The 24,161-nt window shown below is 37.7% G+C and overlaps 2 protein-coding genes and 2 long non-coding RNA genes across 4 annotated transcripts; 2 read left to right on the top strand and 2 right to left on the bottom strand.

The window, feature by feature from the left end:
* Positions 1-239: 239 nt before the first annotated feature.
* On the bottom strand, positions 240-2,626 carry LOC121645480. The gene is made up of 2 exons (XR_006011439.1): positions 2,574-2,626; positions 240-299 (listed from the first exon to the last, which is right to left on the bottom strand). It is a non-coding gene; the product is annotated as an uncharacterized LOC121645480 (long non-coding RNA).
* Positions 2,627-7,122: 4,496 nt separating this feature from the next.
* Positions 7,123-10,806, top strand: LOC121646082. The gene is made up of 5 exons (XM_041994962.1): positions 7,123-7,203; positions 7,889-8,550; positions 9,728-9,773; positions 10,059-10,150; positions 10,782-10,806. The coding sequence occupies exons 1-5, from the start codon at positions 7,192-7,194 to the stop codon at positions 10,804-10,806; spliced, it is 837 nt and encodes a 278-aa protein (XP_041850896.1). The 5' UTR covers positions 7,123-7,191.
* A 688-nt stretch (positions 10,807-11,494) lies between these two features.
* On the top strand, positions 11,495-12,398 carry LOC121645478. The gene is made up of 2 exons (XR_006011437.1): positions 11,495-11,599; positions 12,113-12,398. It is a non-coding gene; the product is annotated as an uncharacterized LOC121645478 (long non-coding RNA).
* A 953-nt stretch (positions 12,399-13,351) lies between these two features.
* On the bottom strand, positions 13,352-16,027 carry LOC121645464. The gene is made up of 8 exons (XM_041993943.1): positions 15,916-16,027; positions 15,602-15,807; positions 15,428-15,524; positions 15,177-15,339; positions 14,894-14,997; positions 14,668-14,812; positions 14,436-14,562; positions 13,352-14,002 (listed from the first exon to the last, which is right to left on the bottom strand). The coding sequence occupies exons 1-8, from the start codon at positions 16,017-16,019 to the stop codon at positions 13,656-13,658; spliced, it is 1,293 nt and encodes a 430-aa protein (XP_041849877.1). The 5' UTR covers positions 16,020-16,027; the 3' UTR covers positions 13,352-13,655.
* Between the last annotated feature and the right edge of the window lie 8,134 nt (positions 16,028-24,161).

Below are 24,161 nucleotides of genomic sequence, written 5' to 3'. Positions count from 1 at the left end.
CATTATCATAAGTGATAATTAAATTCAACGCATGAACACTATGTGGATACATGACGTATAAAATTAAAGACTAAGAAGACATACCAGTTTTGAGACCACACTCTTGTCAACAAGAAAAAACTCCAACAAAAAATAGTTTTATTAGAGGAATGCTTGTAAAGATGTGTACAAAACAGACTTTCTTCCAAGGTGTTTTGGTGTCAAAAAGGTAGATTAACACAATATTAATATTTGAAATAAAAGAAATGAAAAAGGAAACTTAACAGTTTTGACACCACCCTCTTGTCAACTAAGAAAACCTCCATCAAAAACTGGAATTTTGTTTTGTTTGAGAGAGTCGATTTGTATGTTGGAGAATTTATTTTAAGATAGAGATTGATGAATACAGCTCATACACTTAAGGGAGCTGCAGGTTGCCAGATAAATTTGGTGAGCTGGAACATTAAATCTTTAAATCACCCTGTAAAAAGGAAAAAGGTGCTTGCACACCTTAACCAGCTCAACGTGGGTATCGCTTTTCTTAATGGAACGCATTTGCACACACTTGATCATTTCAGACTGAGAGGGGGCTGGGTGGGCCAGTCATATCACTCCAATTTTAACAGCAAGTCGAGGGGAACAGCTAGCCTAGTCAACAAAAATGTCCCATTCACGATGTCTAAAATGGAGGCAGACTCCTTAGGCAGGTTTATCATTGTTACGGGAAGATTATATGAAACCCCAGTCATTTTAGCAAACGTATATGCACCTAATTGGGATGACCAGGCATTTTATACCAATTTCTTTTCTCGTTTGCCAGCTATGGACACACATTCACTTATACTGGCAGGGGATTTTAATTGCTGTTTTTCCGCTCTGGACCGTAGTTCATCCAACACTATGCCTTTGTCTAAGGCTGCCCAGACTGTTGAGTTGTTTCTTCATGCGTATGGCGTATCAGATGTTTGGCGCTTTCTAAATCCCACTTCTAGATCGTATTCATTTTTCTCACAGGTCCATAAAACGTACTCCAGAATAGATTACTTTTTTATTGATAAAAATCTTATCCCTCTTGTTACCCAATGTGACTATAACGCAATAGTATTTTCTGGCCATGCTCCACTGTCCCTGGTGTTACAGATGCCTGTTTCACAAGTTGCTTATCATCCATGGCGTTTGAATATTCAGTGGCTTTGTTGAATTTATCTCATCTGAAATATTTACATTCTTAGAACATAATAAGACACCGGGAATGCCATTCTCAACAATATGGGAGTTGCTGAAAGCATATTTAAGGGGACAAATTATTTCATACTGCGCCCAAAAAAACAGAATTCAACATGAACGCCTCAGGAAACTGACAGATGATATATTAAATATAGATAGACTGTTGGCCAGGACCCCCTCACCGGATCTATTAAAACAATGAATGATGCTTCAGACTGAATTTAACCTTCTTTCAACCAAACACACTGTCAATCTCATTAATAAAACCCGCCATAAAACCTATGAGCATGGTGAAAAGACAGGGAGAATTCTTGCACAGCAATTACGTCAGAAAAACGCAGCTCAGTGTATTCCTGAAATAATAGATGAATCTCATAATAAGTGCATAAATCATTCTCAAATTAACCAGATTTTTCATAAGTTTTATTCCACACTATATACATCAGAGTCACTGAAAGATTATTTGAGTCTTTTTTTGATAAGTTAAACATTTCTTCTGTTAGTGAGCAAATGGCAGCCGACCTAGAAGAGCCGTTTACAGAGTTAGAACTTCAATCTGCTGTCAAATCTATGCAAAATGTTAAAAGCCCTGGCCCTGATGGGTTCCAGAGTGAATTCTTTAAAACATTCACTACTGAGTTAACCCCTGTATTACTTTCTGTATACCACAAATCCTTTGTTTCTAGCACGTTACCTCCAACAATGCGTCAGACCACTATTTCTCTTATCCTTAAAAAGGAGAAGAACCCATTGCAGTGTGGTTCCTATCGACCTATTTCGCTACTAAATGTGGATAGCAAAATACTATCTAAGATGATTGCTAAGCGACTTGAAACTGCGCTACCCATACTGATCTCTGATGATCAGACGGGATTCATTAGGAACAGACAGCTGTCCTCAAATATACGCAGGCTTTTCAATGTCCTTTGTGGTCCCACTTCATCCGAGGCAACAGAGGTAATAATAGCTTTTGATGCAGAAAAAGCCTTTGATTGGGTGGAGTGAGATTACCTTTTCAACACTTTGAGTCGCTTTGGTTTTGGACAAAAATTTATACAATGGATTGAAATTCTCTAGTTGTCACCCATGGCGGCTGTCCGGACAAATAATAACATCTCCAAATTCTTTCACCTACAACGTGGTACTAGACAGGGCTGCCCCCTGTCACCCCTTTTATTCGCCTTAACAATAGAGCCACTGGCAATAGCTCTGCGCGGTAACACTGATATGAAGGGAATAGTAAGATCTGGTATTGAAAACAAAGTGTCTAGAAAAGTTAGATTAACACAATATTAATATTTGAAATAAAAGAAATGAAAAAGGAAACTTAACAGTTTTGACACCACCCTCTTGTCAACTAAGAAAACCTCCATCAAAAACTGGAATTTTGGAGGAAATCTTGGGAAGATGTGTACAAGAGAGACCTTCTTCCAAGGTGTTCTAGTGTCAATAAAAGATCTAATTTGAAACGTATCAATACGAGCGATATAATGGAAACATGATGAGAAAGGAAAAATACATTTGCTGCAAATTTCAACCTAACTTGCATGTTTTTGGATTGTAGGAGGAAGCCGGAGTACCCGGAGAGAACCCACGCATGCACGGGGAGAACATACAAACTCCACATAGACAGGTCCCAAAAAGGAGCCTTCTTGCTATGAGGTGAGAGTACTAACTACCACACCACCGTGCAGCCCTCTTTTACAATCTTATATTGCAAACACATAAATATAAGTTATAAATGCATTTCATAAAAACAGTTTAAAATAAAAAATTGACTTAATTAGTTATGTTAAAAACAGAAATGAAAGCTAAAAATGTGAAATGAATAGGGAACTTATCCTACAGCGTACCAAACAACATGAAGTAGCATGACATTATCATAAGTGAAATTAAATTCAACGCATGAACACTATGTGGATACATGACGTATAAAATTAAAGACAAGAAGACATACCAGTTTTGAGACCACACTCTTGTCAACAAGAAAAAACTCCAACAAAAAATAGTTTTATTAGAGGAATGCTTGTAAAGATGTGTACAAAACAGACTTTCTTCCAAGGTGTTTTGGTGTCAAAAAGTTAGATTAACACAATATTAATATTTGATATAAAAGAAATGAAAAATTGCTCCTCATCCTGTGCCCATGTCTTCTCCACCGCTTCAGGGTCCCACTCCGGCATCCTGTTCCACAATTCCTTCCAAAAGAGTCCATGTTTCCAAGGGGATTCCAGGATAGAACGCTTCTCATCCTGATTGAGCTGGGGGGGGGGGTTGGTGTGTGTGTGTATACCTGTGTGTGTGTGACTGTGTGAAAGATTTCATTGAGTGTTTTTATTCTTATGTTTTTAATCATGTAAAGAACTTTGTGTTGCCTATGGCATGAAAAGTGTTTTATAAATAAAGTTTGATTTTATTTGATGAAGGCAGTGTCAAAAATTTGTATATAAAAAGAATGGTTCACAAATGAACTGCTCACAGCTGTGAATCGGTTCCCATCGTTCATTTAAAACAATCGTTCAAAAGAATCGATTCGTTCATGAACGCCACATCTCCACATTGTTCTATGTGTGTCAAAGGTCAGTGAAAATACTGAACAGCATGCGTAAATCTAATATAAGAGAATTCAGTTAAAAGTACTAGAGGCTTTAAAGGGATTTAGATAAGTGAACTAATGGGTGTTAAATTCTAATGGTTGGTCATGTTGATACAACTTGATATGTTTCAGCATTAGTAAAAACTAGAATGGTTTAAGGCAACAGGTTTCCACCAAAATTTCTAGTAAGCTTTGACTTTCATGGAGTCAAAGCAGATAAAGCATTGTTTAGCAACTGGCGGTCTGCAGGGCTGCCAATAATATCTAGCCTACCAGATTAAATTGATTAAATAAAAAAAATAAGAAATTCACTTACTTGCACTCTAATCCTGGATTAGTTGAGTTTACAAGAAATTTTTGTGAAAACCCGTTGCCTTAAACCATTCTAGATTTTACAAATGCTGAAACATGTCAGGTTATGTCAACATGACCAACCATTAGAATTTGGCACTCATTACTTCACTTACCTAAATTTCTTCAAAGCCCCTAGTAGTTTTATCTGACTTTTCTTACATTAGATCTAGAGTGCCTCTAGAGAGAGAGTGGCGCCATCTCCGTTCACTGCAATGGTTCAGTTTTTTCACAGCAATGGCGGCGTATGGAGCCCCTCAAAAGTTCCCGGAAGTTAGCAAAAGCTAAGCGACGGTCAATGTATTTCAATTGAGCAGATTGTCGGAGCTACACTTCTTCAAGGTAAGATGTTTTAATAGTCATATTTCCATATCAGTTGTGCATCGAAATCAACTTGACAGGAGTAAATAAATATGTTGACGGATTGTCCCCGTCTAGATTAATATATTTAGAGATTATAAACCGATAAAAGTTTATGCTAGCACACTGATAGCAACAGATGCCACAGGCTGATGAATGTAAATTCTGTTCGTCAATATAAATTGATCCAACGCCGTTGATAGCGAGGTTAATGTGTAGGGAGAGCGATTGTAGTTACATTTTTATTTAATTTTAATGTATTTATAAGGCTGTGGAATTATGGACAAAGATATGAAGATGAATACACAGTATTAGATAGCACAATACTCTTAGTATATATGTTTACAATCTTTGCAACTATAAAACCTAAGCTGTTAAATGTAACAAACATGTTAACCTTAAGAACTTAACAAAATATACAAATACAAAATAAGTGGCTGATTGTAGTTGAGTGCATTTGCTGCACTAGAAAGCACTCTATGGCGTTTATTCGATTCCAAAAGCAGCGCGCTTGAAAACCGCACGCGCGCATAAAAACAATGCACGCGCACGGGGATCACCGCGCGCGAGTACGTGATAAGAGCGAGTAAATTAGTACCCGCGAGTTAAAACACACGTCGCGAGGAGGCATTTCTGCATTGCGAGGGAATAACACAGTATTTGCAAGCAGAGAATCACCCTCGTGAGAGCTCATCAATCCACTGCGTTCACATATGTGGACCAATGTCCTCGCAGCAGCCATAGATATATATAGAACGCTAGATGCCTCGTCCGCGTTGCCAGCCAACAAAGTCGAACGTCCGTGCCTGGCGGCCATCTTACCACAGGTAGCTCTCTCACCCATAACGCTGTTGGTAGTGTAAAAGTACTTTTCAGAGGACCATAACTTGATCAAATTTCAACAGATTTTCAAACGGTTTGGTTTGTTATAAACATGGGTGGATGTAATAATTATACTCAATTGTTATTAATGATTATGTCCTAAAAATAATGTTATGAAACAGGTAGATTAATATTTCCTATTACAAATAGGCTATAAGAAAGGCTCTATGTTGAAATCCCCACCCTGTACACAGATGTATATACTGTAGACACTGCATACTTGAATAATTGAGGCCTTGAGACCATACATGTAGGGGATAAACTTAACTGAACATTTTACCCACCTCTGACAATACTTCATCCGCCTCTCAATATAATGCATGCTCATAATGTACCATAATCACAGAATACACAATATAAATTTACCCCTTTCATGCGTAGCATCCACTACGGTGGACACCTATTTGACAGCTGTTTTCTAGTATATTCTTGGGTGGATATTTGTAATTTTGCCACTTCAGGGGACATCAGTGAGTCATGCAATACACTGTCACTTACTCTAGAATGAATATTTATATATGTAAATTCATACATTGTAATAACCAAACTTTCTTTAGTGATAAACAGGAAAATAAAAATGATAGCCATATTTTTATAGAATAGCCAGATAATATAAATATGAAAAGCTTATCTAATTAATAATTTTGAATAAACTGTCAAAATACATTTAAAAAATAAGGTAAAATATGACCAAGAAATAAAAAAGCATCACTGTATGTGTCTCTGGAAGTAAAATACTGTATGCAAAAAACATGTGGCACTGTTTCTTATAATTCATGCTTGAAAGGGTTAATACCACTAATATTGGTATAAACAGTAAAACGGTAACCTTCAGCATTATCAAATGTCCTCAATGTACAGTATAATTTACATTTACATATATGAAATCATAGAAAACCAGTCTGAAACACATTGTTTAGAAAATATTTAATTAGGAGCTGAAACTCGGTGTCCGAAGACCCAACATCCACATTGCGCTAATGCCTCGTTTTCTTGTGTCAAGACTACGATGATTAGCGCAGCCATAAGCTGCACAAAAGTCCGGCATGTTCTCTTTGAAAAACAAATTTCCTGTAGAAATAAGAATGGAAGATGTTTTAAACAAACCAAACCCAAATTGAAAATCATGTGCAACTTTAGTTATATTGAAAAGAAACACCAATTCTGCCTCTGACTTCGACGTAAAATTACTAGGTGCTAGCTAGCAGCCTAGCCATACACAACGTTGACTAAACCGTTTTCTGAAGAGAAAATCTGCGATTTCAACATGTCCAAGCATCCAGGATTATAACCACGTTAATACTGTTTCTAATAAATCCAACCATTTGTAAATCCGTCAAAATTTCATCGAGATAAGAATAATAATGTTTCAGCATATCACTGACCTTACCTTGGTTTACCTCAGGTTCAACAGATTCTGCCAGGAAGCGAACCTGTGGTAAGATGGCCGACCTGTGATGCCGTTTAAGACTCCGCCATAAGGCATCTAGCGTTCTATATATATCTATGGCAGCAGCAACCCGCTCGCTCTCCAGTTCTGTCACTGCACGCTCGGCTTAACAGTCCCTCCCTCACTCGACTGCTGGAGTTTTGAGACTCCGGGGGCGGAGACTTTGGCTGAAGTGTCTTATCCTCTGATTGGTCAGTTTAAATGCTCACACATTGCCCAGCCAAGCTAGTGCTTCCGGGGACTTCGTCCGCCGTGGCAGGAGCACGATACAAATACAGTGGAAGGAAAACAAACAAAAGATATTGAAGAAGACTGCACTTTGAATGCTCATTAATCGCAAAAACTTATGGCAGACCAAGTAAGTACACTTCTAGAGACCATATTTAAAAGTTTCAAGTTACTGTCTTTGATGCTTTACCGCTGTAAAAGCCCTCTCCAAGAGGCAGCCAAACATAGTTGGAACTGTATGCATGTATATCACTCAGACTTGACTTTATTGCCACTTGGTAAATCTAGCTAGCTGCCCCTCAACAAAAACTCAGTCTAATGTGATAAATTTTAATCACCTAAATTAAACTGCTACTAGTTATTGGTAAAAAAACAAAACAAACAAAAACAACAACAAAAAAAAAAAACAAGTGTAATGCAAAAATCCTACAATAAAGTGTTAGATTATTATTATTATTATTATTGTTATTTTAGTTTTTCAGTAAGATGCTAAATCGATAATATAATTTTAAAAGGCAGATTTTTTAGCAGATTTTATATGGAGAGGGATTTTGTTTAAACAGCCGATTTAAATACAAAGAATCCCCAGTGGGAAATAAAAAGTAATAAAAAGAACTGTAGCTTGACATGCTTTATTTACCAGATAAACAGCACCTGGCTTTAGTTTTGCAGAATGAATAAGTATTCACATTATATCTAATTGCATGTTTTTTTCCAATGCATTTAAAACATTCAGCTGTTATACCTAAAAAAATATCATGTTTGATATGTGCATCATAATACATATCTTCAACTATGCTTTCTTTTGTCAATAGCTGAGATGTCATCTGCTTCAACGGCTTCTGCATAAAATACAAAGTGGATTCAGCACAACACCACTGAATCTTGATTACCTGGAGTTTTTATGTCGCCAGGAGCTGTACATCCTGGACACTCTATCCAATTATGTACAGATACCTGCTGTCATCACAGAGGCTTTGCAAGAGCTGTTTGACCTTGTGAAGAAAAAGCTGGAATGTCCAGCTTCATTTGTCACATTTGAAGTCCACGGCACCACCGGGCGACCAAAACTCTTTGTTGAAGAACAGCGCCTAGCAGAAATGCTACATGCTCGACTACCTGTGCCATGCATAGCCAGGCTCATGGGTGTTTCCAGAAGCACAATCTTCAGAAGAATGCAAGAATATGAGATGTCCGTCAAAGATATGTATAGTTCCCTCACGGATGATGAACTTGACAGTTTGGTTGCCTCCATCAAGAATGATTTACCAAATGCTGGCTACAGGATGGTCAGAGGAAGACTTGAGTCTATGGGGCACAGGGTTCAGTGGAGAAGAGTCGCAGCCTCCATGCATAAGGTTGACTCCATTGGTGTTATGTCCAGGCTGTCAAGTCTTGGCTGTGTTGTACGCAGAGAATACTCTGTACCAGGGCCCTTATCTCTGGTACATGTAGACACAAACCACAAGTTGATCAGGTTTGTACTGAAGTAACATTTAACTGAAAATTAATTTTCTCCACCTTGAATGTATGGTTTTTCAATGGGGAGCATGTTGATATAATTTATTTCCTGTTTGTTTTTGTTCTTCAACAAGATATATTTCTTACAAAACATAGTTACTGCATTTCTTGTAGATATTTGGAGAGCTGTGTTTCATTGTATTTCGAATAAAAGAGAAATTAAATAATTTTAGGGATTCAGTTCTTAATACAAAATATTGAATCCTTATGTTCACAATCCTTTAGATGAAAGGATTTGTTTTAAAACAGCTTTATTTATTCAACAGTATTCTGGACAGTTTAAAACTGATTACCAAATCTTTATTTTGTGGTTTATAAAAAATACTAAAACCATGACACACTGCCAGATGAGGTTAATCTTTCATCTTTAAATTACTAGCAAATTTGATGTTTTATTTTTATTGTTTAAAAATCAAAGTTTGTCTTGAAAATTATGCAATACACGCGTGGACAAAATTGTCAGTTCCCTTCGGTTAATGAAAGAAAAACTCACAATGGACACAGAAATAACTTGAACCTGACATAATAGTAATAAATAAAAATTCTATGAAATTTATTCAATGAAAATCAGACATTGCTTTTCAACCATGTTTCAACAGCTACATGCCTCATACATAAGAGTTGAAACATGGCGTCTGGAAAAGGCTTCCTTCAAACCTGAGACAACTGGAGCAGTTTGCTTATGAGGAGTGGGCTAAAATACCTGCTGAGAGGTTCAGAAGTCTCACTAACAGTTACAGGAATCGTTGGATTGCAGTGATTCCCTCAAAAAGTTGTACAACAAAATATTAAGTTAAGGGTACCATCATTGTTGTCCAGGCCTGTTTCATGAGTTTAAAAGTTATTCTTTTGAAACATGGTTGAAAAGCAACATCTGACTTTCATTGGTTAAATTTCATAGAATTTTTATTTATTAATTTAGTCAGATTCAAGTTATTTCTGTCACCATTGTGAGTTTTTCTTTCATTAACCGAAGGGAACCAACAATTTTGTCTACGTCTGTATGTGTTACTCTAGGCTTGAAACTTAAAATGACACACACATCCCCCCAAGTCATGACTTAATTACCTATGATCAGAAATAACTGCCATTTATTTCCTCATGCTAACATTTCATATTTATTGGCTTCATAGGTACAACATTGTGATATTTGGAGGAGTGGATGGCTTCTCCAGAAAGGTATTTGATCTTTATTAAAAACAAATGTTCTAAATGGGCAGTATTGTTCTGCCTTTATAATTTTATTAAAACTCTGTGGTCAGTAAGAAAAAAATTCTTTTTATTACAATTTAAATTTTGACTTTATAATGGATTACATCATTCTATACTTTTTTTTTTTTTATCAAATCTATAACACATAACTCCAAACTGCATTGTATACATTTGCCCAACATTTTCTTGGTCGAAATGGTTTTGATGCATTTTAATTGAATTCCTTTGAATTGATTTTTTTTTTTTTTTTAGGTTTTGTACCTGAATGCAGCCACAAACAACCGTGCTTCAACAGCATTTCAGTTCTTTCTAGAGGCAACTAGGCAACATGGTTTACCCTCAAGGTAGATTATTATTCTTCTTTTTTTCTTCTTTTTCTTTTCTAAAAAGGACTGGTCTGTAACCACTAGGCGGGCTTGGGCCTGGAGAACCTGGGTTCAAGTCCTTGTGCTGGCAACTAAGGTAAACCAGTGTTGGTCCCTGAGGAAGGCCCTTTGCCCCCAACTACTCCCTGGACTCTGGAATCTAGCAGCCTACTGCTCCTAGCAATTAGGATTTTTATTTTATATTTTTAATGTATTTATTTAGGAAAATGCATAGTGATCAACATAAAAGCTTCACAGTACATATGCCAGAATTAGCTACAAAAGCTAAATGGCATCTGTTGACACACCGTCATAAACAAAGTCTTAAAAACATCACAGGAAAAATAAAATGGAATGGGGCAGCCAGTGTACATCCTTTTTTAAGGGTGTGTACTGTCAGTTATACCAAACCAGTCAGCAATGGGATGGTTTAAATGCAGAGAAAAAATTTCTCATCTTGGGATTAATAAAGCTTTATAAAATAAATTTTTTTTTTCAGGTTTTTGTTTTCCGTATACAACCTTTTACCCAGTATGAAGTTTTAACCAGTCATAACCAAAAAATAAACATGTAATAATGCTCCACTTTCACTGTAATATTGTGTTTCCAGGGTAAGAGCAGACCAGGGGCGTTGAGAACGTGGACATCGCCCGGTTCATGTTTAGTGCTCGCGGTACTGACAGAGGAAGCTTCATCTCTGGTAAAAGTGTGCATAACCAAAGGTATATTTATACCGTTCTCCATGGACAATGCATTACTTGAAATTCACATCAATTTTTTTGCATTCATGTTATTTAAATTTATTGGACAGCAGTTGGAGTTGTAAAAATGCCAGCACTCATGTTGTCCTTTTGTGTATATTTGTTTGTTTGTTTTTTTACACTAAATAAATCTTCAGCTGTCAAACTTTCTATTCCTCATATGGACTGAAAAAAAAATAGACTTTTCTATGCACTTCTTTATCATTCATTTATGTAAACCTAAAGGTGTAACAGCTGCTTTAAATAACAAACTAGGTAGTGACATGTTGACCTTACATGGTAAAAGGTGTTAGAAAATCATAATGCCATTATAAAAGTTATATGTTTAGGTACGGTCCTGTCTTTTAATTATTTTTTTTACTGTATTTGTTCTGTTCTCTAACCCTCTAGGATAGAACGGTTATGGCGTGATGTGTGGATGTCAGTGACATCAAAGTACTACAACCTCTTACACACTCTTGAAGAGGAAGGCCTGCTGGACATCTCTTGCACAAAGGACATTTTCTGTGTGCATTATACAATTCTTCCAAGACTCAAACGAGATTTACAAATATTTGTGGAGGGCTGGAACCACCATCCAATCCGTACTGAGGGAAATCGGAGTCCAGTGCAGATCTGGGATATTGCCCAGATGCTTCATACCAATGCCCACCTTGAAAACCTTGAAGTATGTTAATTTTTTGTTGATTTCCACAAAAATATAATTTCCATAAATAAATAACAAGCTTGGCAGGTCAAGAGATGAGAGAATCCTAGCTGTCTACAAAGCTGTCATTTTCATAAGATGTCACTTGAGTCCGTTAGTCTGTGCTGCCAGGTAATTATTTAAGACAGATGTTTCTCTCCAACATCTGATCACAGGATCAGAAAATATAAATTTGACAGTAGTGAGGACACACTGTCATAAACAAAGTCATGACAACATCACAGGACAAATAAAATGGAATGGGGCAGCCAGTACACATCCTTTGTAAGGGTGTGTACTGTCAGCTAGACCAAACCAGTCAGCAAGGGTTAAACACTTGGATAGATGTGTTCTAATATCAATATGAAAGTCCAAGTGTGAAATTTGTTTTGCATGATCAAAGATCAATTTTTTAAGTGATAATACTATTGTAATGTGGAAGAAACTCTTGAATATAACTAAGGGTATGTTTTTGTTTTGTATATACATTTACAGGACCTACAAGAACCAGACATTGACTGGGAGGCTGCTGTCGACTATGATGGCTTTGACGCAGAAACGGGCATTGTAGTGCCTGAATATGAGTGCCCTCTTACAGAAGACGAGATGGGTGAACTCCAGACTTTAGTAGATCCTACCGATCTAAATATTACTGATGAACAGCTCTATGTTTTCTGCCATGAGCATGTGAGACGACTGCGCTCGCAGCCTTAGGGCCTCTTCACTGTTGATGTAATCACATTTTCAAGATGACCCATTTTCAAGTAGGACAGCACAAAACTGGTTGCTCATACATGGCAATATTCCACATGCATCTTCATACCTTCAGCATACTAGAATTCAAACAGATCCTTAGTTTTGCAGTTGTGTTTCTGACTGTCTCTGTAAAACCTAACACCCTTCCCTGTTGTCTTTTTACAGTTATCCCAATTACTTAAATTGTTTCTGTTAACTTGCTGTATATTCTCAGCAGCTTAATCTTTCCTGAAAATAAAATTACTCCATGATATGTGGTGTTGTTTCAAGTTTCATGTTGCCTCAGTTGCTCGGTCTTGCCGATTTGCTCTCTACAACATCAGGAGGATCAGACCCTACCTGACTGAACACACGGCCCAGCTCCTGGTCCAGGCTCTGGTCATTTCACACATTGGCTACTGCAACTCCTTACTGGCTGGCCTGCCTGCATGTTCAGTTAAACCTCTGCAGATGATCCAGAATGCAGCAGCACGTCTGGTCTTCAACCAGCCCAAAAGAGCTCATGTCACTCCGCTGCTAATCGCTCTCCACTGGCTTCCAGTTGCAGCACATCAGATTCAAAGCTCTGCTTCTGGCTTACAAAACAATCACCCAAACGGCTCCGGTCTACCTTCACTCCTTAATCCAGAGCTACACTCCCTCTCAAAGAGCATTTCTGCTCTTAGCTTAACTCTTCTACTCAGAATGAGTTAGAAAGGTTTGTCCAGCTCTTTGGCTCAACCAAGTACTGAAGAAGCTGCTGCACTTATACCCAAGTTGATAGTTGATGAAATCGTGATCTTGTATATAACAAATATATATATATATATATATATATATATATATATATATATATATATATGCACTGCCTTTAGCACTACATGACATCACCTGGGTCCAACTCGACTCACAGCAGTCCGACTACCACTTGATGTCCCATCTTGTTTGAATTCTTGCTTGTGTTCTTACTCTGAGATGTAAGTCGCTTTGGATAAAAGCATCTGCTAAATGACTAGAATAGAATAAAGTCATGTGAAAACCTTTAATTTTTTACTCTTTATTTAGTACCCACACTTCAGTGGAAAAAATAAAACCATCCTTAACATGTTTACAACAATGTATATTTTCAAAGTAGCAGAAAAAGTAGCATTGACAATGTATAGAAGCACTCACCACTATAAAAAATTACAGTATAACAAACTTGTACTCAACATTTTTTTAACACTTCTTAGCTTCTTTGGTGGACCAGTCAAGTGGTCAGCCTAAAACCTGAACTGTGGTAATATGCTGGAGGATTTCCCTCTTAATGAAGCCCAAATTCATTGCCGTGGACAATTGCCTGTGTAATCACAGCTCTGAATTCTGTGTATGTATTTAAGTGTGCAACTGGGAAATTGATTGAGCAGGAACAAGCGTTGACTGTAGGGTAGCAGATGCTATGTGTGCCGTAACGCACCTGGCAGTCATGGTCAAATTCCATTATTATTTTAAAATTGTCCCGTTCTGTGTGACTTAGTGGGATATGACGCTGTCCAGTCAGCCACTGGCAGAACTTGCCAACATTAATTTGCATGCTGTGGGCATGCTCTGCTCTCTCTGGATCATCATTCTTCTCTTCAGGATTCTTGTCTCTGTCATTTGTTTCCTCTTCTGAAAAAAGTGTCACAGAAACAGTATTTAAAAATGTTTAAAAGTTAATTTCCATACTGATTGTCACTTATCCAGGAAACACTTAAAACCCAAAAATAAATGTACCACTAATCCCAGGGGAAAAATTATGAAAACAATTGCTTGTTGTTAATGGACAAAAAGTAAGTAGTGTGATTGCATTAGTGATAGGGAAAATGTATCCTTCAAGCATTAAAATTACTTTGAACATTCACACATCCATCCCCACAACTTTTAAAAGGACAAACAGAAATGTTTGTTTCCTTCTATGTATTGCAAAGGTGCCTCTTAACTGTTGTATGTTGCATTAAGACATTTTTCAATTAGATGCAAGTTATTAAGCCAAAGTGTCTACAAACGTTTTCCTCAGAGAGATTATGTATGGTAGTGATATTTATTGTTGGAAATTACTCACCTTCATCTTCCATGTCCTGTACAAAGTCCTGAAGAAAATCAATGATTCTCGACTCTCTCTGACGCCTCATTGTCCCGTTCTCGCTGAATACAGGTGACAGTGACTTTACAAGAAAGTCAGCATCCACCTTTAGTTTGCAAAAAAACGAGAGCCATGCAAGTTTACATTTATGTAGTGTTGCTTTAATATTTTTATGCTGACTGAAAGTGGTAACTATATATACACACTTCACCTTGCCAAAAGATCCTGGAACAAACAGCTGCCTGCAAATTTCACTTTCTTGCTGGACCAGGTTTAGGAGACCATATAGTTTCATACCCGAGCAGATCTGCTGAAGCATAGGCAGCAACCTCACTGTGGCATGTAGGATTACTGAGCTGTAACAAAAAAGAAAAATATATAAGCTTTATGAACAATACTGTATATATCATAGTGCCTACACTACGAATATGTTTTACCACATGATGTCTTCCTTTCTTTGGATGGTTACTGGTCCTGTGTATCCACATGACAAAATTCTGCTAGTGTAGGTCTTTAGTGTTGTTTGATCTGCTGCTTGAATCTTGCAAACCAAAAACTTAATCAGCTGAAGTCAAAGCTACTATACAAAAAGATCTGTTTAGCATTTGAGTTACAAGGAAGGTTTTAATCCTTTTTTATGTTGTTACTGAAGTCTCCTCAAACAGTTTGCAGAATGCAATGAAACAAGAATAAAGAAATCAACCCAATTCTATTTACTACCTCTTTGATGAGTTCCTGAAGTTCAGGATCAGTGACATCCTTTTCAGTTATTCCTTCCTGATCTACTTCTCCAATAGACATGTAGTTGTAGCACCACTGCATCAAGAAATTTGGTGGTGGTCCACCCTGTGTGATACTGACTGCAAATACCTCTCCAATCGTCCTAAATTACACAGAAATATGCCATTAAATTAATATTGAAAATTAAAATTAGATTAAAAAGTACAAAAAAAGAAGAAAAGAAAACCTACTTGAAGTTGTTTTTATCCATGTCACTCATTGAATATTTGGGGTTTTTGCCACACTGTCCCCCTTCAAAGAAGCGCTCCTCTATTCCTGCCATCATTTCTTTTTGAAACAGGGAAAAATAAGATACTTACATAGTTGTGCTATTAAAAAAACAACAACAAAAGAAAAAAACATACCAGTTAAAAATTCCTTCCTCAGAGCTCCACTATCAATGCCATTCTCTCCAATGAAAGAAACTCTGAGGGGGTGAAGGGGAGAAGATTTCTTCTGACGCTGCCATTGTTTCATGCCCCTTTCTACTATTTGATCCCTTGTAACGCATATGTTAAAGATGTTTGTTTCATCCACTCTTTCATTCAGGCTTTTTACTACATCAGCAATGCTTATGGTAACACAGCAAAGAGAAAAAAAAAGTTAATTTTGTGAAGGCTGTATACCAATATCTCTGGAATGCACAAGCTTTGATAGAAAAAGCATCGTCATAAAGTACCTTTTCATCTCTTGGTGCATCTTGAATTGTTTTGGATCCATCTCTGTTACATAACTTCTTTTGCCATCCATTGTCCATTCATCACAAGCTCTGCAATTACACATGCTTTAGATAAATTGCACAGCAAGACAACACTAAAATGCTTGAAAGCTTGGCTCTAACAATTTTTTTTTCTTTTTTTTTTTTTTAACAGGAAAACAGATACTACCTTTCACCACAGACGCTTGCATGGATTTCCAACATGTCACTTGGAAACACGTGCTCACAGATGGACACCTGTTTCCTAAAACATATACCCCAAAATTAATCTATTTGTTTGGCTAGTTTTTGTGGTACTGTCAGAATTATATTCAGTTAATGATGTTGTGGAACAAAATTTTGCCCAGGGTAAAAAAAAAAAAAAAAATCATATTTAGAAAAGTACTGTCACTAATCTTTGCACAGCGAGACTTCAAAATTGTGACTTTATTTCAATAGCAATGTGAGTCTATTTTTATAAGTCCAAGATTTAAGTACAAACTAATACTGCCAGTCTTAAAATTGAATTTTGTTATTTGTTTCTTTATCATAATTAAATATATACTGTCACAGTTCAAGTTTATTTAGTATAGCACATTTTCGCAACAGAAGTTGCCCAAAGTGCTGAACAAACAGAACAAACACTCCACAGTTGAAAAATAAAACACTACACAATAAAACAATAAAAACCAATGGAAAATAAAAACAAAAAAACAAACAACAAAACTCGAATAAAAGCTAGAATAAAACTAAAATCAAATAAAACATGCAAATGTCAAGCTCAGTTTTGATCAAATGCCAGCGCAAAGAAGTAGGTTTTGAGTAAAAGACTTAAAAACCAACGACAGACTGAGCAGCTCTAATGTGAAGTTGTTCCACAGCTTAGGAAGCAACAGCAGAGAAGGCTCAGCAGAAGTCTAGCATATGGGAATGGGGACTGTGGGAGAGCTGGAGAATACAGCAGTGGGGTGGAAGAAGTTCAGAAAGGCAACAGACTCACCATCATGAAGCCAAGTCTCTGTTATAAACATAAAATTTCCACTTCTGGGATTCAAAGAAGTCTTTGAGCAGGAAAGATTGGTTTGCCAGCGATCTGGCATTGACAAGAGCCAGATGCAGACCAAGATCCTGCTGTTAACCCGTAAATCCACCATATCCTCAGAGGACGAAGGTTGGAGAAATCCACTCTGTCGCTTGCGAACTTGGGTGGCAGTGAGGAAGAGGAGCTGCCATAGGCAAGGGGCCGGCACGAAGCAGGTAGTGGATCGAGAGCAACAGGCCCGATCCTCATAAGCCAAACTCAGCTGATCAAACAAGAGGGGGCAGGATCCGGAGAAAAATCCAAGAAACCACCACTGGTGGAGCAGAAGCAGGCCCTGAGCCTCCCTACACACACCACCCCACTTTCCCCGTTTCCTGATACGCTTCCTGTGGGGAATGACGCAGGAGCCATGATACAGGTAAGCTGTACCCAGCAGTACAGGGGAGGGGAGTACCCAGCTGTACCAATCTCCAACCTGAACGGTGGAAGCCATTTAGCAAGCCACTTGGATGTTAAGAAGAGACTGGCCAATCTTAAAAAAACCCAAAACGAGCAGGAGCAGTATAAAGCATCACTAACTGAGAGTACCAAAAATAAAGCAGAAGGACAAGGAAACCTGACAGGAAACCTGAGAGATGCGCGAGCTGTGCACACTGCTGGTGCCATCTTGTCAAACAATTTCCATTTGAGATAATTAAATAAAAACTACACAATAAAAGGGAACATGCTGAAAGCTTTTACTTTACAGTTTTGGGCTTACTTTGCTCAGAGGAACCTTGGCACATGAAGGAAGATCATGAGTCCTGTACCGATGGAAAAATTATGTCAATGTATTACAGATTAACAATAGTGAATATTAATTATCATATTCTCATTTGGGAGCTTGTGTGTTTAACTACAGTTGCACTGCTGAAAAAGACTTACTGTCATTGACAATATCACTTCTAGGAGTAGGTCTAGAGGTTTTTTCCAGGAAAACATACGAAGGCCGGCCTGTTATCTGTCAACTCCTGTACATCTCCAGTCTGAAACAGAGGCAAACAAAAACACTCACACGACAACAAACACATGTTATAAATCAATCCTCCTAACTAAAGATAAGTCTTCCTATGCCTGATCCTCCATGTCATTTGAGAAATCCTGAGCCTCACAACAAGCCAATGTGCAGGCCAGTAACTGGATTGGCATATTTACAGAAACAGGTTATGACATGTTGCTTTGGGCATTTTTTTCAAACTCCATTGGGACACACATTAAGGAAAGAGGTGAGGTGTCAAGAGTTCCTTGGACAGGTACTATGGTACAAGTGTTGACTTTCCACGTGCAACTGTACTGAGGTAAGCTCGGTATAGCCCTCTGCTTCAGGAGGCACAACCACGCACAAATTTCTTTGTCCAGAGCCACCTACAAAAAACAAGAAGTTATATTGTCCATTTCTTTTAGATATAAACTGCTGATTTGAAAAAATCTTAACTCTGTGTATTAAACTTAAATCTGTGAAAAAAGATAAAAATTTCCATGTGTTACCAACAGCCTTGTACAGCATCCATGCTCCTTTCAAAGTGGCCATTTTTGAGTAGGTATCCTCAAGTTTCTGGACAACTGTATATGAGTAATATAATACAAGCCTTTTGTTTAAAATATTTTGGAGAATGTCAATTCCTAAATTACTTTAGCAAATAAAATTACTTAAAGTTGGTTTACAGTGACAAGAGTATTGTTTTATTTTGATTTGCACAATAATTTTCTTTATATTTACCCATGAATGGTCAGCATCCTCAGTGACACTTGATGGTTCTTCGACCCATCCCTGCCTGTAGAAGGGTCAACTCATCCAGAAATCTTTGGGGTTTTCTCCATATATTTGTTGACGAGATAAAACTGTATGGGAAAACACTTGACAGGGTTTCAGCCTCCTTTTGAAATCAATGACACTAGTATGTGGTCTCTTTTTTCCATAATTTCTTTTCCCAAACAGTCCTGGAAAGGGATCTGCAGAAGAATAAAAATCAGAGATTAAAACGTGTTACAGTCTGTGAAAAAGACAGACAATATCACACATGATTATACTAAAATTCCAGATATGATCACAAGATGAGTGAAAACAGGTCCATGAAATGATTATGCTCTAATGTAACAAACCTTGCCATGTTTTGTTCTACTGTGCTAACCATTCTGCTGTTGAGATCCTTGTCCTCCAGTCTGTCCCTGGTTTGAGTCTCCTTATTCAAACACACACACACACACACACCCAAAAAACTCTCACAAAGGCTAGATTTGCATAATAAATACATAACATGTCGTGTTGTAAACCTGCTTTTTTAAATTACTGCTTGTAGGCAAATTAACAATGACAACAACAGTCCTCACTGTCTCTAGTTTGATGGATCAGATAAGGCATTCTGCAGCAGGGACACCACCCGCCGCGCTGCGTCCTGCAACTCTCCCTATCATAGCGGGTCAACATGACAAAATTAACATTAGTGTTTAGTTTGTTACCAGACAATTATTTTAAGAAATCAAACAAAGCAAAAACTATAACAGATCCACAAGACCCAACACTTGACATACCACGGTAATGCTAATGGATAAAAAGCTATGGCACTTGCTAGCTAAGCGCTGACCTTAACTTAAGCTTTTTTTTTTACCACATCTTTAAGGTTGTAAGTGCCACAATTGTTTCCACAATATAACAGTTACATAAACATTTTTGTAATTCGTTATTTGTATGTGCTGACAACCAAGGCCGGCTTTACGCAGGGGCAAGAGGGGGCAGTGCCCCCTCAAACAAACATTCTGCCCCCTCAATCAAATGCGCCGAAATGGGCAAATCTCTCCAAACGCTCTCTCCCCTCTGTACTGAACTCTGTGTGTCGGAGCTTCACAGGATCCATTGTACTGTCTTCAACAAGTCCTTCCCACCACCACAGAAAACAACCAATCAGTGTTTAGTATGCAAATGAGTTGACATACAGCCTGATCTTGCGGTGTCATATTTCTCCCCCTCGTAGAGAGAGCGGCTGCTGAGCTCCAGCGGTAAAACTTATAGAGTAAAGCTCTGTTAAATGTGTTGTAGCGATACTGAATAAATACTTATAATAACAGACGTATTTATTGCATCTATTCTGTCAACTGGGGTTTGTTTCTGTTCTATTTAAACGTGTCTACGCCTGTTAGTAGGAGCAGTGATCAATCACGCACGGGCCATAGATGTGACTGCCTCCTCGGTACTAGACTGAGGGAAACGAGCTGCGCATATGAGACCCCTCAAGCTCCGCCCAGCCTTTAGTTCAGCATGCTAGTTTGAAGAAAAAATAACAGAAAGTTTCACTCTACATTCCCGCTGCTTTCAGCAGTTCAGCTCAGAGCTTCATGTATGCATTGTTGGTTTTTAAATATTTGATGAAGGGATCATTTAGTTTTTTACTCATTTTCATAGTTATTATTATCATTATTTCCCCCTGAAGGTTCACTGCCTTATTTTGGTAGGGGGTTTAATTTTTGCTCTGTTATTGTTGTGCTTGATAGTTATGATTCTTTAATCATTATGGTCTATATACAGACAGAAACAAACACACAGATAGTTGAGTTTATTGTTATTAGTTTCAAAATTTATTCAAAAATGCTTAGACATCTAATGGCTGTCCATGAGTAGGCAATTGTTATTTTGTTGGTTGTTAAAGCTTTGATAATGGATCATTCTTTTTCTTTTTTCTTACTTCATTTTTGTTATTGATATTTTCTGTTCCCCCCTGAGGATTGCCACCTTATTGTGGTCAGGGGGTTTGCGTGCCTCAGTGACTCTAAGAGCTATACCAGCAGGAGCTTTGGTTTCAGGTGGGACACCCAAGGCTGGACAGGCTCTTAGAGTAGAGGCCTGGACAAAGTGCAATCCATTTCTTTGAGTTGGACTCCACTAAACATCACAGTTCCGTTAAAGAAACACTTAAAAAACAACAACAAGAAAATGCTGAAGTATGTACTCATAATGCCCCCTTCAAATTTATGCCTGCCCCCTCATGTATGCATTCCTAGAACCGGCCCTGCTGACAACACTAGAGATTCTTTCTTAAATTACCTCTGTTTTCTCCGACATCTTGATTCTGGCCAAACTCCGCGAAGAAAAGGAGTGGAAAGAGACCCGAAAACTGACCAATCAGAGGATAAGACACTTCAGCCCAAAGTCTCCGCCCCGGAGTCTCAAAACTCCAGCAGTCGGAATGAGGGAGGGACTGTTTAAGCCGAGCGTGCAGTGACAGAACTGAGAGCGAGCGGGTTGGCTGCTGCGAGGACATTGGTCCAACATATGTGAACGCAGTGGATTGATGAGCTCTCACGAAGGGTGATTCTCTGCTTGCAAATACTGTGTTATTCCCTCGCAATGCAGAAATGCCTCCTCGCGACGTGTGTTTTTAACTCGCGTGTACTAATTTCATTCGCTCTTATCACGTACTCGCGCGCGGTGATCCCCGTGCGCGTGCATTGTTTGTTAATGCGCGCGTGCGGTTTTCGAGCGCGCTGCTTTTGGAATCGAATAAACGCATAGCACTCAGCACTCAGTGTGCAGGATGAGAGCAGAGAAGCAGAGAGATGCTTAAGGGAAGTATAACACTCTTCCCTCTGTGCAGCTTTGTCCTGAGAACTTTCAGCTGTTTCTGGGTTGCCTGACGTTAACGGGATACTGTTCTTCTTCACCTTCCTGTTTGGCCACTTTTAAGTGTTAGTTTCCTGTCTTTTTTTCTACATTCTGCAACCTCAACCATATAAATCTCTCTGTGATGTGTTCTCGGTGTTTAATTTAAAAATATTAACTTCCAATGATATGGTATTTGAAAATGTGTAAATGCCTTGTTTTAATTGATTACCTCACATATTTTTTGTTTTTAACAGTGCCCATGATGGTGGTCAAATGTATCCTGCTGACTTTGGCCATCCATATTTTCCTTCTGTCCCTGTCTTTGGGAAGCCATACATACGCACGCCATTTCTCTGAGCGATTGGAGCATCCCCATGCAGCACAGCATACCATGGTGAAGACTGTATTCAAGGATAGCAGAGAAAGAAATGGCTAGACATGCGGATCTAGTCGAGTTTTATGCTATTGTAAAGGAATTCTTTTAGGTATTAAATGCATTTGGAAAACAAAGGGTGTTTGTCTGATTTATTATGTATCTGTAGGGAGTAAGTCTTGGGATAGTTAACAAATAGTGATAGAAAGCCATGTATTTTCCATGAATTGAAATCAAAATTTTATTTATTTGCCATGGATTTTCTGTAAGAACACATTATATTGTGAGTCCAGACTTAGTTATCAGTCTGCCTCAGTCAAAATAAGTCTTAAGATTTAAAAGCAATTCACACAAGTAGATACTAATAAGTAAGAATAGATAACCCATTTATTTGAATGAATTGGGGATCTAAATTTTATTTATTGGGATATAGATTTCCTGTAAGACAACAGTTATCATTATGCTGTGAGCCTAGATTTATTGTGTAGTCACTTGGTAAATCATTGTCGTCACCTGTTGGTATGCCTCAGTCTGAAAGATAAAGTTAAAAAAAACAGAAAATATTACGATTTACATTGCTGTTGATGTCATACAGGTTTAGTTAACTTAACATGATTCATATCAATGAACACAACTATAAAAATATTAGAGATGTGTGACGTTCATGAACGAATCGATTCTTTTGAACGACTCTTTTAGAATGAACGATGGGAAACCGGTTCAAGCTGTGAGCCGTTCATTTGTGAACCATTCTTTTTATATACAAATTTTTGACACTGCTTTCATCAAATCAAATCATATCTAACTTTATTTATAAAGCGCTTTCCATGCCATAGGCAACACAAAGTTCTTTACATGATTAAAAACAAGAATAAAAACAATGAAATCTTTCACACAGTCACACGCACACACATATACACACACACACCAAGCCCAATCCGCCACCTTCCAGCTAAAAATGACTGAATGAATAAATAAATGAATAAATAAGTAAATAAGAAATTGTACAGTTGAGTAAAATGTAAGAAACATCAGACATAGAAGTCTGATGTCCAACACGCTCCATTCATGTGAAGCATCCATGGACAGAGAGTTTTGTTTGGAAACAAATACTGTGAGTTCTATCCAAAACATTAACTAGAATTTACACAGACTGCTCAGGTTTCTCCTTTTTTATCTATGTTTTTTCTATAATTTTTTAATCTTGTATAGTAGATTTTAAATAGGTACATATTTTGATTGTTTGTCATTCTTATATATTGTGAAATTCTCTAATATATTGTGAGAACGAGCCAGTCTTTTGAATGGTTCTTTGAAAGGAACGGCTCCTCAAGATCCGGCTCCCTTCAAAGAGCCATAAATCCCATCTCTGAAAAATATTGCAAAGCAAAGTCTTCATTGATCATTATTTACCGATTATCGTAGTTTTCTTATTATTTTGTATTGGCCGCCAAGCACTTCCTGGAACTTTTTGGAGGCTACATGGACCACGTGATCGGCAAGCGTTTTGAGTTTCGGGTGGCGCCTCTCTCTCTAGAGGGACTCTAATTTGAGCTGCATATGCTGTTCAGTCCTTGAACTTTAAAAATAGCATATGTTATTAGTTAAAACTTACTATTTTATTATTAAACTGTGACTGAAACTACATTCTGGTGGTGGTTTCTTTTTCTGTACTGTCCTTTGCATTCATGGTGCCAAAGTTAAAATTCAAAGAGGGCAGAAATAGTTTATAACTTGTCTGCTTGTTAACATGACACATGAATTGAAACATGAAAACTCAAATTTATAGCACAGCAAATAAAAAAAAGCGTTAAATTTCAGCTGAATCTGCATCATCCCATGAGCCTTTGCGGTCGGGGATATGTTGAGTTTGAAAATATCCCCGCCCCCTCTGACAGAAACGTAACATGTTAGAGTGTTTCTTTGCTAAGTCATTATTATTACACTGCACAACGTAGAAAACTATCAGAAACAACTTATTGTTTGTTAATGAGACACTGTTATATTAAAAACATAAAATGATAATTAGTCACTACTAAAAACGTTTATGCTCAATATAAAATGTGGACTAAGAGTGTGAGTCCACTGTGTCAAGTAAAACAAGCGCACTCCCTGAAGAAGGTGAGGACAGTATTTGCTCGAATTAGCTCGTTATTTCTATTGGCTGGAGGGGGTTT

Source organism: Melanotaenia boesemani, chromosome 9, assembly GCF_017639745.1.
Source record: "Melanotaenia boesemani isolate fMelBoe1 chromosome 9, fMelBoe1.pri, whole genome shotgun sequence".
In the NCBI taxonomy this organism is placed as follows: Eukaryota; Metazoa; Chordata; class Actinopteri; order Atheriniformes; family Melanotaeniidae; genus Melanotaenia; species Melanotaenia boesemani.
The sequence above is the reverse complement of the archived record's forward strand: the minus strand, read 5'-3'. Positions and strand labels throughout refer to the sequence as shown.

What these genes read in the sequence shown, in the direction of transcription:
- LOC121646082 (XM_041994962.1), top strand. An exon ending in TGGATGGCTTCTCCAGAAAG is followed by an intron (nt 9,774 to 10,058) that starts GTATTTGATCTT and finishes TTTTTTTTTTAG; the next exon opens with GTTTTGTACCTGAATGCAGC. An exon ending in CAACATGGTTTACCCTCAAG is followed by an intron (nt 10,151 to 10,781) that starts GTAGATTATTAT and finishes TTGTGTTTCCAG; the next exon opens with GGTAAGAGCAGACCAGGGGC.
- LOC121645464 (XM_041993943.1), bottom strand. Translation starts at nt 16,019, where the DNA reads ATGTGTAATTGCAGAGCTTGTGATGAATGGACAATGGATGGCAAAAGA. An exon ending in ATGGATAAAAACAACTTCAA is followed by an intron (nt 15,340 to 15,427) that starts GTAGGTTTTCTT and finishes TGTGTAATTTAG; the next exon opens with GACGATTGGAGAGGTATTTG. An exon ending in AGAAAGGAAGACATCATGTG is followed by an intron (nt 14,813 to 14,893) that starts GTAAAACATATT and finishes TTTTTGTTACAG; the next exon opens with CTCAGTAATCCTACATGCCA.